Source organism: Aquarana catesbeiana, linkage group LG03 (assembly GCF_042186555.1).
Source record: "Aquarana catesbeiana isolate 2022-GZ linkage group LG03, ASM4218655v1, whole genome shotgun sequence".
Lineage (NCBI taxonomy): Eukaryota > Metazoa > Chordata > Amphibia > Anura > Ranidae > Aquarana > Aquarana catesbeiana.
This window is the reverse complement of record NC_133326.1, coordinates 378,743,832-378,760,340: the sequence shown is the minus strand read 5'-3', so window position 1 is coordinate 378,760,340 and position 16,509 is coordinate 378,743,832. Positions and strand designations below refer to the sequence as shown.

Genomic DNA, 16,509 nt, shown 5'->3' with positions numbered 1-16,509 from the left:
GCAGAAAAAGTATGTACACAGATTTTTTCTTTACAGGGCTAGATAGGTTAGTGTTATAATGTTGGTGGCTATAGATGCAGGGATTTTAGTTTTACCATGGACTTCCACTTTAAGACAACTGAAAGAGGAAACACGTACCAATGTTCAACTGTCTTGTAGATAATGTAATCTTCCTTCATACTTTAAGAAAAGATTTGCTACCTATTAGCGAAGTTCTGCAAAACTTACAGACATGGACCAGGTGCCAGTAAAATGGTAGAGCCAGGAAGCGGTGTCCCCCTATTATTATATAGGTCCATGGATATTTAAAGGGTAACTACACTTTGGTGGGGGGAAAAAAAAATAGCAAATAAAGAAAAAATAATATAACATACAATTGTGACACAAGTCATATTGTAATTGAATGTTATTAAAAATTACAGTTCCCTTTGAATCTGCTGCCACAAATTTTCTGAAAATGCAATGCAATATGGCTACCTGGAGGTGTTCTGTACACAGAATGCCCCCCAGAAGCATAGTTTCCTGTTTGTGCAATTGGCCGATTTTCCCAGGAGTCTGCACTAAGATACAAGTCAGATTTTAGGCACCCCTGCAACAAAAATTTCAATAGGAAATCATGTCTAAAAGGGATGCAGACCCAGCAGCTTTCCTCATTAAAGCCAGGCAGGTGCAGCAGATTGATAATTATGAAACCACTCCCATTAGATTCACTTTCTCACATGGACACAGACAAACACAGGGATTTCTTTAGAACAAAAAGGTATGAATATGCAACAGTTTGTTAAAATCCTTGTAATGTACACAAATCACCCAGAGGGGAATCTTTTTCTTCCCAACAAAATGGAGTTGCTCTTGTAGCCTATGACTACACTTTCAATTACATATCTTTAACATCATATTGATATCAATATGCAGCAAATGGGATGACTGCCAACAAGTGGGTAAAGCTCTCAGAAGCAGAGATAATCAATTGTACATGTAGCCCTGGGATAGTTGCTTAAAAATGGAATAACAACTATTTTTGTCTTATCTGCTACGGTTTAGACGTACAAATGGATTATACCAACTTCCTACTTTCTGCAAGGTCTGCCTACCACACAGTTTAAGTGTTGAAATAAAGAAAAACTGCTAAGGAAACTAGTGAGCCAATCACATGAGAAGGAAATGTTGGCAGCGAGTTACGTGTACAAACAGTTTATAGAGCGCCCTTATTTTTGTCATCCTTAGACAGAAGCCAATTTCAGAAAATAGTTGGTTGCAGACAAACTGAAAGGTAATTTTATTATTACGTTACAGAGCTGCTTGTGTAGCAATCAAAGAAGCATACTAAATTTTTAACAAAAGTAGAACAGAGCTTAAAAATAAATTGATTTTCGAATGATTTTCATACTGGACTACAAAAAAAAATGGATTTTTAAAACAGCTTACCTGTAAAATCCTTTTCTTGGAGTACATCACGGGACACAGAGCACCATAATAATGACTATGTGGGTTATATGCTTACCTTAAGGTGATTGGACACTGGCAACCAATAGTAAGACAGTTCCTCCCATATAACCCCTCCTACACAGGAAGTGCCTCAGTTTTGTAGCAAGCAATGACGATCCCAGAAAAAGAGGGGAGGGACCTCTGTGTCCCGTGATGTACTCCAAGAAAAGGATTTTACAGGTAAGCTGTTTTAAAAATCCATTTTTTTTTTATCGTACATCACGGGACACAGAGCAACATAATAATGACTATGTGGGATGCCCTAAAGCAATGCATCTGAGGGGGGGGGGGGGGGGGACGGGGGGGGGGGGACACACATTATCCCTAGACCCAATGGATCTGAGATTATAGAGCAGCCTGCAACACGCTGTGGCCAAACACAGTCTCTTTTTGAGACCTCACATCCACCTAGTAAAACCTGGCAAATGTATGAACTGAAGACCAAACGGCTGCTTTGCAAACCTGAGCCATAGACACCTGCTGGCGTACTGCCCATGATGCACCAACCCCTCTAGTGGAGTGTGCTGTTAAATCGCAGGGTGGAACCCTACGCTTTAATCCATACGCCTGGACAATAGTCTGGCAAATCCACCTGGACATAGAAGAACTTGTTGCCGGTTGTCCTCTTCTAGGACCTTCAGGCAAGACAAAAAAGTAGTCAGTTTTCTGAAAAGGAGCTGACATTTCCAAGTAAACTTTTATTGCTCTCACCACATCCAGTGAGTGAAGCGACCTTTCCTCCCTAGTTTTAGGGTTTGGAAAAAAGGAAGGTAAAATGATATCCTGATTCAAATGAAATTTTGAAACCACTTTTGGTAGAAAATCTGGACGAGGTCGCATGACCACTCTGTCCTCATGAAGGACCATAAAAGGTTCTTTGCACGAAAGGGCGGCCAATTCTGACACCCTTCTGGCTGATGTTATAGCCATTAGAAAAACTAATTTCCTGGTCAATAGGACCAAAGGGATATGCCTAATAGGTTCAAAGGGCTGACCCTGTAAGGCTGACAGTACCAAATTTAGGTCCCAAGGACACAAAGGTGGTTTACGCGGTGGCCTCAGGTGCGTTACTCCCTTGACAAAAGTTCACACTAAAGAATGAGATGCAATTGGTCTTTGGAAAAAAAACGATAAGGCCGAAATCTGTCCCTTGATTGTCCCTAAAGCAAGCTGCAAGTGTACTCCTGTTTGGAGAAAGGCGAGCACCCTTCCAATCGTATACCTACGAGGGTTCCATTTCCTTTTCTCACACCAAGAAATGTATGACTTCCAAATTCTATAATAGATAGTTCTAGAAACTGACTTTCTAGCGTTTACCAAAGTGGACAAGACTGAACCCATAATACCACGGTCTTTCAGTAGTCTGGTCTCAATAGCCAGGCCATCAAATTCAGCAACCGTAAAGAAGGATGGAATATGGGTCCTTGAGACAACAGGTCTGGGCGGCAAGGAAGAACCAACGGATCTCCTACTGCCAACTTCACAATCTCCGAGTACCATGATCTCCTGGGCCACTAAGATCACCGGCTTCCGTTCCTCCCGCATTCTGCGTAGTAAGTGCAGCAGAATTTGGATCGGAGGGAAAGCATATATCAGAGAATACTGATCCCAAGGAACCACTAACGCGTCTATCCCGACAGCAAGCGGATCCTTGGTCCTGGACACAAACCTGTCCAGTTTGGCATTGAATCTGGATGACAGCAGATCCACATCTGGGGTCCTCCAGTATTGGCAGATCTGTATAAAAACCTCAGGATGTAGGGACCATTCCCCTGGTAACAATTTCTGGCGACTCAGGAAATCCGCCTGCCAATTGTCCACCCCCGGGATAAACACTGCCGACAAAAACGGCACATAATTTTCTGCCCAGGTTAGTATATGATTTGCTTCCTTTTCGGCTGCCCGACTCCTGGTACCCCCCTCGTGGTTGATATACGCCACTACTGTGGAGTTGTCGGACTTAACTCTGACCGGAAAACCCTGCGATCTGGACGTCCAGAATCGCAGGGCCAGACGAGCTGCCCGAATTTCCAGTAGATTCATGGGCAGAGTCCTTTCTGTCTGGGACCATATTTCCTGGACAGACGCTTCCTCTAGGACTGCTCCCCAGCCGAGAAGACTGGCGTCACCACTTTCCAGGCTACTGGTGGGAAAGATTTCCCTCTTTGTAAGTTGCTGGTTCTTAACCACCAAGAGAGGTTCCATAGAACCTGTGGAGATAGAACCATTGGCTGATCCAAGGTTCGAGCAGACTTGTCCCAGGCTTTTAGGATACTGTTCTGGAACACTCCGGAGTGGAACTGCGCATATGGCACTGCGCTGAAAGATGACACCATCTTGCCCAATAACCTCATGCACAGCCGGACAGAAGGTGTTGGTTCTTTTTTCACCTTCTGTACAAGTTCCACTATGGAGGCGACCTTTAAGGGTGGAAGAAACACCCTTTTTTAGGCGGTGTCCAAGACCAGACCCAGATACACCAAGGTTTGGGTTGGACAAAGAGCTGACTTGTCCGAATTTAGTACCCAACCTAAGCGTTGTAAGACCCGCACTGTATTTGACACGTTTAGAGCTAGTGTAGGGTGAGAGCAATCCCTTAGAAGTAGATCGTCCAGGTATCCTATTATTGAGACTCCTTGAGATCTTAGGGAAGCCAGTACTGGGGCCAGAACCTTTGTGAAGACCCTGGGGGCCGTAGCTAGACCGAACGGTAGTGCCACAAACTGGAAATGACTGCCCTCTACAGCGAAACGTAAGAATCTTTGGTGTGGACCGAAGATCGGCACATGAAGGTAAGCATCCTTGATGTCTATGGATGCCAAAAAGTCTCACTTTCTCAGGGACCTTATTACTGAGCGAACCGACTCCATGCGGAAAGGTCGGACGTCTACAAAGAAGTTGAGAGCCTTGAGGTCTAAAATGGGCCTTACTTCCCCATTTGGTTTTGGCACGGTGAACAGGTTTGAGTAAAACCCCTTGAATCTTTCTTCGTGCGGGACCTTTACAATTACCTCCTGCATCAGCAGATGGTGTAAAGCTAGGAGTAGGCAACTTCTTTTCTCCGGATCCGCCGGGACCCTTGAGTGTAGAAAGCGGTTCGGGGGAACCTCCCGGAACTATTCTGTAACCGTTCTTTACAGTGGAAATGACCCATCTGTCTTGAACCAGTTCCTCCCAGGCCTCACCAAACAGCCGAAGCCTGCCCCCCACCCGTGAGAGCGGGGGCGCCCCTTCACAAGGTAGACTTGGAGTTGGGCTTGGGTGGCTTTTGGGTCCAGGGTTTTTTCTGACCCTGTGGTCTTTTAAACCCAGACGGCTGAGGCCGTCGATACTGTTTTGGGGAAGAGGCACCTGGCCCTGGGGGATTAGGAATTTTATAACTATTTTATATAGTTTTTTATCAGCCGGATCCTTGAACACCTGGGCATTATCCACTGGACAGGTTAAGTTTTTATTCACGGAAGATATGGCAGCGTCTACCAAAGGTGTGCTCCATTTCTTCCTAAATTTCTCCTCCATAGGGTACAAAACAGAAAACCTTTTGGGAGGTAAGTATATTCAGTCAGTATGCTCCCAGTCCGCATAAATCACCTCCTCCAGTAACAGATGCAAAGGAAAGGCTGGGGAAATTTGCTTATGTCGCAAAGATCCCAGAGTGGAATAAGCGAGTGCAGACTCCTGAACTGGGGGTAACTTAAACGCAATTCGTACCATCTCCATTAGAGATTGGATAAACAATTGCTGGCAATGGGAGGCTGAAATTTGCTCCTCAGAGCCGGAATCCTCTACCGAGGAATCTTCAGCCTCTCCTACCTCCTGGTCCTTCATGACCACCTCCTCTGGATCCTCTGCCCATTCTGGTCCCAGATTACCTGGACCCATATGGCTATAAGAATCCTGGGGCTCTAGTGACTCCCCACTTGGCCCGGGGGAGGGAGATCTATTACGCTTCCTTCCCCCCATGTTACAGAGGCAATCATGCCAGCTATCTTGCCTTCAAGACCCGCTAAGGCAGATGCCAAATCATCCTTTGTAACATAAGCCGAGGCAGGTACATTGGCAGTGGCTACTATGCCTGACAAGTGCAATGGCTCAGCCAGGTCAGAAGCCGCAGGTCCTTCAGAAGTAACTGAGGATGCATCAGCATGGGGTTGGTCTCCTGTTATTTGTGGAGTGACTCTTACCCCTGTGCTTGCCTTGTTCCCTGCTCCTCGTTTTTTGGAAGACATTGCTTACACACGAGGAAACAAACAGGAGTACTCCCCACAAACTATAACTAGTTTAAACCTGTCACCGCTGTGTCCAAGACCACCAGGCTCACGTGCCCACCATTTGCTCTGCCTCCTCCATGCGCACGCCAGAGCTCCCTGCTTTAAAAGCACTAGTATGAGAGCGAGCGCGCGCATCAGCGATTGGCGAACCGCCTACCGCATGCGCCGTCCTGACGCGCACCAGTGACGTGGATGGCGGCGGCGCACGCGCACACCGGCGGCGCGCTCGCAAAAAATTAAAAAATGCGCGCCAAACCGGCCTCTGTAATCCTAGCACAGCTCAAGGTTACACTAGCAGTTTTACAAGGGGAAATACATATATTCACATGTATATATAAAAAAGCCCCAAAGGGAGTACTCACCATCCCAAGCAGCAGGGCCTGTTTTGCCAGGCCCAATCTTCCCCCATCATGGCGGGTAGCGCCTCTAGGGACCTTCAGGGACCGGGTCCCCCATATTGGGGTCCACACCCCTGGACCTGTAAAGCACCCTTTATGGTTTCCTTGGGCAAGATTGACCAGGAATACCAGTTTTAACAAGGGTCCAGCGCCTAAAAAGGACACATTACAAGCAACACCTCGTTCTTGAGCCGAGGTTTGGGTACCATCCACTTTAGCTTAGTAAGCCACCCGAATGGATCCGATTATAAACATCCTCAGTGGGACATTTTCTTTGAAGAAACTTGAAGAGCTTCAACAGCCATGACCATCACCTTCAAGACACTGGCGAAAAAACGGAGGCACTTCCTGTGTAGGAGGGGTTATATGGGAGGAACCGTCTTGCTATTGGTTGCCAGTGTCCAATCACCTAAAGGTAAGCGAATAACCCACATAGTCATTATTATGGTGCTCTGTGTCCCGTGATGTACGATAAAGAAAAATAGAGTTGTAGCTATAATTTTTAGCTGCACTAACTATCTCACTATAGTGGACCTTTATTGATGTTAATCCTATGCACAGTAGTAATATTGTTAGATGACATTTTGGGAATCACAGTATTGGTATAGTACAAAAATGATAACCAAGCAAAGCAGAACATGTGACTGTACAATCACCAACCTTGTGCTTCCTCTTTCCACTGGTAGATGTTTTATCAGCCTGTTTCTGGGTTTCTTTTGGATGTTTTTCAGGGGCAGCCTTTTCAACCTTAGGTGGTTCTGGTTCCTTAACAGGTCTCCCGGGTATTCGAGATAATAGGCTCAAGTCAATCTTTACAATAAGTGGGTATCTGTCCTCAGGTTCACTCAGAGGTGAAAGAAGCTCCTTCTCTTCCATAGGAGAGAACAATCGCTGTCGAAAAAAGCTATCATCCTCCTCAGTGGAGGGTTTGGCTGGAGGAGTCCTATTGCTCTCTGAATATTTGGGGGTTTGGGATGAAGGAGGAAGGCTTTCAATTTCATCTGAATCAGAGGATGAGGTATCAGTTTCAATAAATTCCTTGGATTTCTGAGACGGTTTAGAGGTCTTGTACTTTTTCCTCTCAGTTGCCTGCCGGGGAGATGACTTGGGCTCTTTTTTTATATTGGGTTTTCGTAAACCCTTTGTGGCTGCCTTGTGTCTATTAGCAGGCAAATTGGTGGTTGTTTCTGCAGTGGTGACACTTTCCACTTTAAGTTCCCTTCTCGGTGCCTCAACTGCTGGTTTGTTTGGTTGTTTCTTTCCAAAACTTCTTCGCTGAGTTGCACTCTCGCTGTTAGCTGGAGACTTCTGTCTTCCTCTGCTCCCTTCAGAACCCTTTTGTGCAGCCTTTGTTTCTCTGATTGGTGTAGAAGCATTGGACTCCTTTGGTCCACTTGGTTCTGTATAGCCAGTTCCGGTACCCTGCTCTTGAACCTCCTTTTTGTAACCTTGCGATGAAGGAATATTACTTTCTACTGAAGATGCTGGAGACACTTTGTGTGGGTTCACTTTATTCAGCCAATTATCCAACTGCCACTTATTTGAAGGTGGATGTTCAGGCTTTAAATAGAAGACAAAAAAGTTAAACAACATTCAGCAATGTAACAATACATTAGAGAGTCACCGTCTTCCCAGATGGCACAGCAAACTAGCAATCAGCAAAAATATATTCAAATACCTTCCAGGAATTATGCAAAAAAGGAATCTCTAAGTAAAACAACCTGATTTGAATGAATTCCTGCCAGAAAGTGTAGTGTTAAAGGCTAAGGTCACCTATAAAAAAAAATGTAAATGCACATTCTTTGCAGGTAAGAAAAAGTGCATTTATTATTTTTAATTTTTTACTGGAGCCTCCAGATGATTGCATCATCTTCCTGCACAGTCATCCTCCATCTTTGTCTCAGTATCCCTGTATAGGCTTCCAGTTACAAAGCTAGAGGAAGACTGAATGAACTATAAGTGTCTCGGACACAGTCTCCGACAGTTGAGATGGGTATTGCCAAGAAACACTAAAGCTAAAAACATCTATTTTTCCTTTAAACTTAACTAAACATCCTCTCTAATACATTTAGAGGACTCTGAGGACTGCAGAAGAAAATGTGGGTCCTGTCTATCCCATAACCATAGCTGTAGTTCATAAAAAGTTTCTGATTCCCCCAGATCCAACAAAGCACTGACAACCACAGAGTGGGGACCAAGAATCTTAGCCAAAAATGATAAAAGTATCATCCTGAAAAAGGACAGGGCTAGAGAAGGTGGAGTTCCCCCAGGACGCTGTTGACTCATCGACAGTCCCTTTCACTTTAATGGGAAGGCTTAGTGATGCGGCAGTGACACAACAAGGGGAGGGAAGTGGTGGCAGCAGCTGAGTGGATGCCCGCTAACAGGCGCTGCCATGATGGATCTGATATGACAGGCGCTCTTTAAGTGTAAGGACTCATTCTTGCTGGTAGTTAGAATCTTTAATATTTGCAAACAAAATGAAGATTTCCTATTTAGAATAATAAGCTGCCAGGTTAGTAAAAAGCGATGTCAGAACCGATTCAATCATACAATTTGTAATGTACAAAGGTTTGCAAAACAATGGGATAAAGGAATATTCCTGAACTTTGACAAAAGATGGAATTTACCGTGTATCCTCACAGGGTGACACTGTGGATACGCTAGTAGCAATGTGCCAACGTCCCAGAATAAGTTGGAAAGAGCTAAGACTTTACAAAGATGGACTTTGTAGGGGCACAATGTAAAATATAGAAATTTTTTATTTGGAAAGAGTTAAAAAGGTAATGTACAAAACATAAAAAACACACATCATACTAAAAATGACACAGATAATATGACCTCAGAGACTCAAACATCACCTCCAATTAATAAATCTAATCCACTGGGATAGTGACAATGTAATATAGTATAACCAGTAGCAAACCAGCTACTGGTTGTACTAAACTGAGCTCAGATGTAAACGATTCATACACTTACCTCAGGTGATGCACTACGTGATGGTTCATTAGCCTCGCTGTCACTAGAGCTGCTCTCACTCTCAGAATCAGAGCCTGAGCTGCTCTCTGACCCACTGTGGCTACTGGAATCGTCCCTTGAATTGTCAGCTCCTTCACTGTTATGTTGGGATGGATCCGAGTTACTAGAGATGCACACAAATGAAAATACACAGATCTTGATGGGCAGATTGTATTTAAGATTACAGATTACATAATAAAGTAAGTGTTTTTCAGATCCTAAATTCCACAATAACATATATGAAATAAAGAGACCGAACCTTCAAAGCATTTTGTGTAATCCACGATAATTACAGTAAAATAATCTCCCTCATTGGAGAAGCTTATTTCTAAACAGCATTGCTAACTTCTGCATGGGACACTCCTGTTAGTGAAATATGACCTCTACAGATGAGCCACATTGCTAAATCATGTCATAATTAACAAAAGGTGCTTGGACTGGAAAGCGTAGCTTTTTTTTGTATCCAAGCTAGGTGAACTCTCTCAGGCATGCAGTAAACAGAAAGATTAACATCTAAATCTACTCTTCTTAATCTAGGAGATGAACCATACAGGTTGACATGAATTTATTTCCATGAGCATTATTTTTCTTATAAATACACATATACAGGTGGTATAAGCATTACATGAAAAATTACAATAATGATGAACCAACTAAATCTCCATTACAAAGAGGTCAGTCAATTCACAGCATTTGTTAGCTATAAAGGTGTCCCAATTTGCACAAATTACAAATGTGTTTTCAAAGCAACAAGGCAACAGATTTCTATAGTGTTGGTTCAATTTGACGACAAAATGTTAAAGTGGCTCTAAAGTCAAGACATGTTTTACCTTAAAGTATTCCCTGCATTAAGCTAAAACAGTCCCAGTAGTAGTAGTAGTAGCCCCCCCGCCCCCCCATATACTTACCCAAGTCCTATCTCAATCCAGTGATGTGCCCAGTCTGCAGCGGCACTACGTTGTTCCTCTCCTCACAGGACACAGATGCAGCAATGGGAGCCATTTGCTCTTACTGCTGTCAATAGAATCATGTGAGGAGGGAGCAGGGAGAGGGATGCTGGGGAATGCTGTGTGCCTTCTATTGACGTACATAGCTTGGCTCGGGAGCAAGCCTACAGAAGTTCCCCCCCTCAACAAGCAGCTTGCTATGGGAGCGCACACATAAAAGAGAAGCTGGACAGCACCCAGCAGACGACCTCAGAACAGAAAGTTCAGGGCCGCTCTATGAAATACCATTGCACAGAGCCGGTAAGTAGAACATGTTTATTATTTTATTAATAATAATAAATTATAATTAAAAAACAGATGAACCTTTACAAAACGCTTTATATTGAATTTGTCAAAACCAAAAGTGTCAAACAACTACAGTGTGTGGTAAAAACAGAAAAACTCCATACATAAAAAGAAACCGTCAAAAGTTGAAGCTCACTGACCAAGAAAAGGCATGTAGCAAGCATGGTCAATGGGAAGTCAGAACGCCCGATTCCTCACAGAGCGGGCACTGTGATAGGGATATACTAGGTGTGGTTCCAGCAAAGCTAGCACTTTATATGAAAACCATAAGTGCAGCTGGCAGTTACCCGATGGGGGGGAGGAGTAAGTGAATGGCAGACATTTGTATACAAATATACACATACAAAAGAACATATTCAACCAAACTTACCTTCCTGGTGTGTTGGTTGGTACAGCCTTATCACAGTCCTGTAAAAGAAGCAAATAGGTTTAGATGGCATGTCACTTCTACTACAGTATAACCTCTAGGTCTCCCTTAATTTTTCAGCGGAGTGGGTTGTGGTGCAAACCAGAGCATACCAACACCACTGAGTGAATAGAACTTGTGGTTGTAAACCTCAGACATAAAACATGAAGCATATTCCTGTGTACTTGTCTCAATCCAGACAAGTGTCATTTCTCTCTGGCTGCCTCATTCCTCTGTTACATCACACTAAGAGGTAAAAAGATGACAGGGGAGGGAGCTTCAGCACACACCCTGTGATGGACAGCCTACGCTCTGTTCCTGTGTGAAGGGGGGGGGGGGGGGTGTTTTGGTCTCTTTTCACTCCAATCAGCTGTCAGAGCTCTCCTCACTGAGCTCTGCAGAGTGGAATTTCAGATTTTCAGCTTTCTGAAGCTCAGAAATGCTGTAGAAATTCTGGACTGTGAATGGCTGTACAGAAGAGAGGGCTGCAGATAAACTGGTACAACTTATGTAGAAGGATTTGTATCATCTCTATATATCACCTGAGGTCAGTCACTTCACATTGTATATATAAGGGGTCACTAGCACTTTAATTTAGTATTTTAACAAAAAAATAATAAACAGTGCAATCCACAAAGATAAGTGCTTTATCACTGTGTCCTCTCAACACAGAATAGAGACCATCATGCATTCAGTGATGCTGCTAGTGTAAATCAGTCACTAAGGTGGCCAATTATGCACTGATTCAAACATAACAAGCTACATATGGCTTTGACTGAGACCTTTTGATAACCTGAAGTATTATTGCATAAACACTTTAATAAAACTTAAAAAAAATAAAATAAAAATTGAGGCAAAGATTTCTTCTAACACATACCTGATCTGCATCACTATCTTCACTGCTACTTAGCTTCAAGTCTTCTTTCAAATTACTGCAAAATACAAGAATCAGTTGCATTACTATTAAGAGCATCATTATGTGATTTCAAAAGAAACTGTAATGCAATGCCTAGTGGGGGAAGTAGGTAAATTGTTTTCAAAGCTCATATCAAAAAGACCCTCTTTAAGACCCCTTTTTTTTTTTTTTTTACGCAAAAGCGCTTAAAAAACTCCTCAGTGTGAAAGGGGTCTTAAGGTCCCTTTGAGTAGCTACACAGAGAGGAGCATTTATTTATAAGCAAGAGCAAAAACCTTCTTTGACTTATTGACAGAAGATTACATTTCACTTAGACCACTTTCACACTGAGGCATTTTTCAGGCGCTTTTGGGCTAAAACACGCGCCTGTAAAGCGCCTGAAAAACAGCTCCCCTGCAGTCTCAGTGTGAAAGCCAGAGTGCTTTCACACTGAGGCGATGCGCTGGCAGGACGTTAAAAAAAAAACTCCTGTAAGCAGCATCTTTGGAGAGGTGAAATGAATGGGCAGCGCCGCCGAACCGCCACTGCAGTGCCACTTTGCGGGTCATTTTAACCCTTTTTCGGCCACTAGCGGGGGTTAAAAGCGTCGCGCTGGTGGCCGAAAACCTCCGCCTCGGTGTGAAAGCATCTTTAGTGGGCACAAATTAATCAACCCAAAGCACCTGTGTTCCTAAGTAACAGTCTGCTGGTTTAGACCTCTTTCACACCGAGGCAGTTTTCATTCGTTTTAGTGCTATTCCTGCAAGCAATATCTTTTGGGGTGGTTTGGGAGCGCTGTATGCTCCCAAAACGCCCCTGCCCATTGCAATGAATGGGTAGCGGTCCCGAAGTGGTGCAACACAGGCGTTTTTAACCCCTTCTTTGGGGTTAAAGCGTCCCGCTAGGGGCTGGAAGGCGACACTTAAACAGCGGTAAAGCACAGCTAAAACGAGCGCAGCTTTACCGCTAATGCACGGGTGGCCCCAGTGTGAAAGGGCTCTTAAAGAAAGAGAAGGAATATGGCTATTCAGGCCTAAATACCAGCATTTGTATCCATAAAAGGCTCACTTTCTTTCAACCTATGGGTTGAATTGGAGGAAAATTATCACTTTCCTCCATGTTTTTTACCTTAATGCATTCTCTGCATTCTCAAAACCTTCCAAGATCAAATTTCTCCAGCACCCCTAAATATTTAGTTGCCTCCACTTTTGATCCAGCTCTGTGCCTGTCTGCAGCAGAGCTGCTCCCTCTCCTCACAGGAGACAGAGCTACTGGCGCCTGCTGATGTCAATCAAATCCTGTGAGGAGGGAGCGTGGGGTGGGGCAGAGCCAGGCACAAGTGTCCCCACAACACACAAGGTCAAGAGTGTAAATCGAGTTGCTATTCAACATGTGCTTGGCTAAATTTTTTGTTTTACCTTAAGGCATTCTCTGCATAAAGGTAAAACATCTTTTACATACAGGCCCCCTCCTTTAAATACTTATCCTGAGTCCAATCTTGATCCAGCACAGTACCCTAGAGCAGCAGCGCTGTCTTCTCCCTCCTCACTGGACTTTGTGAGAGCAGCAAAAGCCATTGGCTCCTGTTATTGTCACTTAAATCCAGTGACGAGGGAGAGGGAGTCAGGCCGAGCGGCACTGTGTGCGTCAATTGACGCACACAGTGCAGTTGTGGATCGAAACCCTCACTAGTGCTCACATAACAAGTGGCTTACTATGGGGGCACGGAGGAGCCAGGAGCACCGGTGGGAAATCCCAGCATACAAGGATTGGGGCTGCTCTGTGCAAAACTATCGCACAGAGCAGGTAAGTATAACACGTTTGCTTATTAAAGAAAAAAGAAAAAAAAAAAAACCCCTTTACAATCACTTTACTTTTCTTACTGTCACAAAGAACTAGAAACATTATGTGTTGATACCTATAATTTGCCAAACTAAAAGTACAAAATACACGAATGTAAGAATTAACAGTCAAGCAAGTGCACTCTAAGATAAGAGGCTGTTACCAGCTTAACAGAATTAGTTCAACACCATGTGATCTATTTATACTCTGTCACATAATCCTGGAGCTCACGACACACCATGCCAACAAGTATAGATCCAGTTCTGTAAAAATCACTCTTTATTTAACCAATGAGGTTTGCTATTGGTTTGCTACGAAAATACTGATCGAAAGGTAATAGAACTTCCCAGTAAACATTTCAGTTTGTGACACTGAAACTACAATACTTATCGAACGTCATGGGCTACATTTTAAAATATGTAGAAGGTCCTCATTCCTCAAGGGGGAAGCCATTTGTAGGGTTTTGTTATTTAGGAAAGGGGAAGACTTAACCCTTTTTCTTCCAATGTTAGATTTTAGGTAGTCTCACGAGAAAGATGGAAAGGTGATGGTTAGAAGAAAATGGTCCAAAAGAAAAAAAGTTAAAATTCTGCTTTTGTTTGTAGAGCCCGTTTATATTCTTCTTGTGCTGAATTCCAAAGCGAATAAGTGGATGTGTTCTGATTTACAATATATGTGCCCTTGGCCTGATGAACCTTCTGGTCAATGGCATGGTTTTTTGACATCTAAAAAGGACAAGTTTATGGCCATTTATTTCTCTATTAAATGTTCCTCTCGGGGATGTTCTAAAGGCATCCCCCATAGAGTATTGGTATAACCACGGTTATAGTGGCAGAGCTCAACAATGTTGTCTGCAATTTTGTCACATGACCGAACATTTAACCACAAGGCAATCAGTTTCCAGGGATACCTGGGGTGTGCAACTGTAACCTAGCTAGTATTTGAATGAATGTGGAATGACCTGAAAGCCCCCTGAACGCATACTCAACTTTCCCAGTGTTACGAAGGAAAGAAACATTACCTATCACATGGTCAATTAACGAAAGAGACCTGTGAGTTTTGGAATAACATGAGGAAATGTCTATTGGTTGGATGAGAATTATGGCAGAAATGTAGCCATTGGACTTGGTTAAGGAATCTAGCTGACATGGAATGGTAAGGGGAGGAGATAAATTTGTCATTCTTAGGGTTTAGAAAGCTGCTGGAAGTCTCCCACAGAAAAAAGTTGAACACTAGACATGTCCAGAAGGTAAGCCAACAGCATCTTTAGATCTGTCCTCAACTAGAGTAGTAGGACAGACACCCGTCGGCACACAAGTTAAAGCAAACTTTTACAATGCAGAAAAATAATCTACCTTCGGAATCTATAGGGACATCATATACTGTAAAACCAACAGCTTTATGAATAAATAGACTAATATTGCAGGCGTAGGAAGAGTATACTGAATGGAGAAAATGTTATAAAGGTTCTTTTAACTGTGTACAGCACTTGTCAAGCCCAGTTTTCACTTTGACAAGGTACAGACGACAGTTCGTAAAAAGTTCATCAGTCTGCACAGCCAAATGCAGACAGTGACTTAAAGTGATACTAAACATACACTGTTTAATTGCCATTACCCCTTCTATGTATAAAATTAAATACTGTGGCATGATCTTAATATAGAAAGTATCTGAGTACCTTTTTTAATCATTGCTGTTCAGCATTCACATGAAGTTTCCCAGGTCTTTCCTCTCCTCAGGGAAAGATCTAGTACTCTTCTGATGTATGGTCTACAGCAGTAGAGGATACATTGAATATGAATCTGTGTCTGCACAGCGCTGATTGGTGCTGTGCCAGTCACATGACATAATAAAAACAGCTGCTTTCAGAATAGATAATCAAAATAAATTAATAGCTACAAAATGTTTTAGGGCTGGTTCATGCTACAATTTCTGAGTTCCAGATGTTTGTGTGCGCATTTTTGATGTATTCCAGTGCGTTTTTACCCCTGTTTTCCTCGTCTCAATTGAGGACATGAACATTCTGGTGTGTTTAAGCATTTTGCCGTGTTCCATACAGAAAAAAATGCATCATGTTCTACATTTGTTGACTGCACTGGAAAACACTGCATAGGTGTGAACTATGGCCATTTCAATCCAAATTAAATACTGTTCATGCTTTTTCATGCAGAATAAAAACAAACTGGACTGCTCTGCACTGATCTGGTGTGAACACTTATTACAAATCTATATTTCCAAGCAAATGTTTATTTATTTTTTTGCAACAACATGGTGTACAGTAGGTGGACCAACAATAGCTTTCATTTTGTTCACAATGTAAAAATATCTGGAGAATGTTCTGCCAATCACAGGCTGTGCCACAGGAAGGTGAAATCTCCATCAATCACTATTGTATATTCTGCCCCCATAGAGTTTAGCAATGCGTGGAGGAGGTGGTGGAGGAGGAGGAAAGGGGACTGTCATTTACTACAGTGTATAGTCCTACATGTGTGCCAAAGGCTGGTCAACACTATCTCAAGCTGCAGTGTGGACACAGATAGCAAAGGAGGGACAGTGAACAGCAGAACCAACCAGGATTTTTGCAATCTAAAGAAAATAAATGAGCCACTAGCCAGGCCTTGAGGGCACTTTACCAACGTTTTTGCGGTGCTTTTCGGCCACTAGAGAGGTGCTTTTACCCCCCCCCCCCGCTAACGACCAAGAAAGGGGTTACAAAGAGCCTGCAAAGCGTCGCTGCGCTTCCCACTGATTTCAATGGGCAGGGGCGCTTTAGGAGCAGTGTATACACCGCTCCTACATCACCTCAAAGAAGCTGCTTGCAGGACTTTGAGCGTCCTGCCAGCGCACCGCTCCAGTGGGAAAGCAGAGGAGAGGGGTGGTGGCCGACCATGGATGGCTG

General features: G+C 43.4%; 1 protein-coding gene across 3 annotated transcripts in view; it reads right to left on the bottom strand.

Annotated features, from left to right (window-relative positions):
* The window catches only part of AFF4 (ALF transcription elongation factor 4), a 235,251-nt gene that overhangs the window by 65,505 nt on the left and 153,237 nt on the right, over positions 1-16,509 (bottom strand). For all 3 annotated transcript variants that reach the window (XM_073620658.1, XM_073620659.1, XM_073620657.1), the window contains 4 exons: positions 11,751-11,805; positions 10,838-10,875; positions 9,137-9,299; positions 6,818-7,717 (listed from right to left, as the gene is read on the bottom strand). In XM_073620658.1, coding sequence (XP_073476759.1) covers positions 6,818-7,717; positions 9,137-9,299; positions 10,838-10,875; positions 11,751-11,805 — 1,156 coding nt within the window. The remainder of the gene's footprint in view (positions 1-6,817; positions 7,718-9,136; positions 9,300-10,837; positions 10,876-11,750; positions 11,806-16,509) is intronic.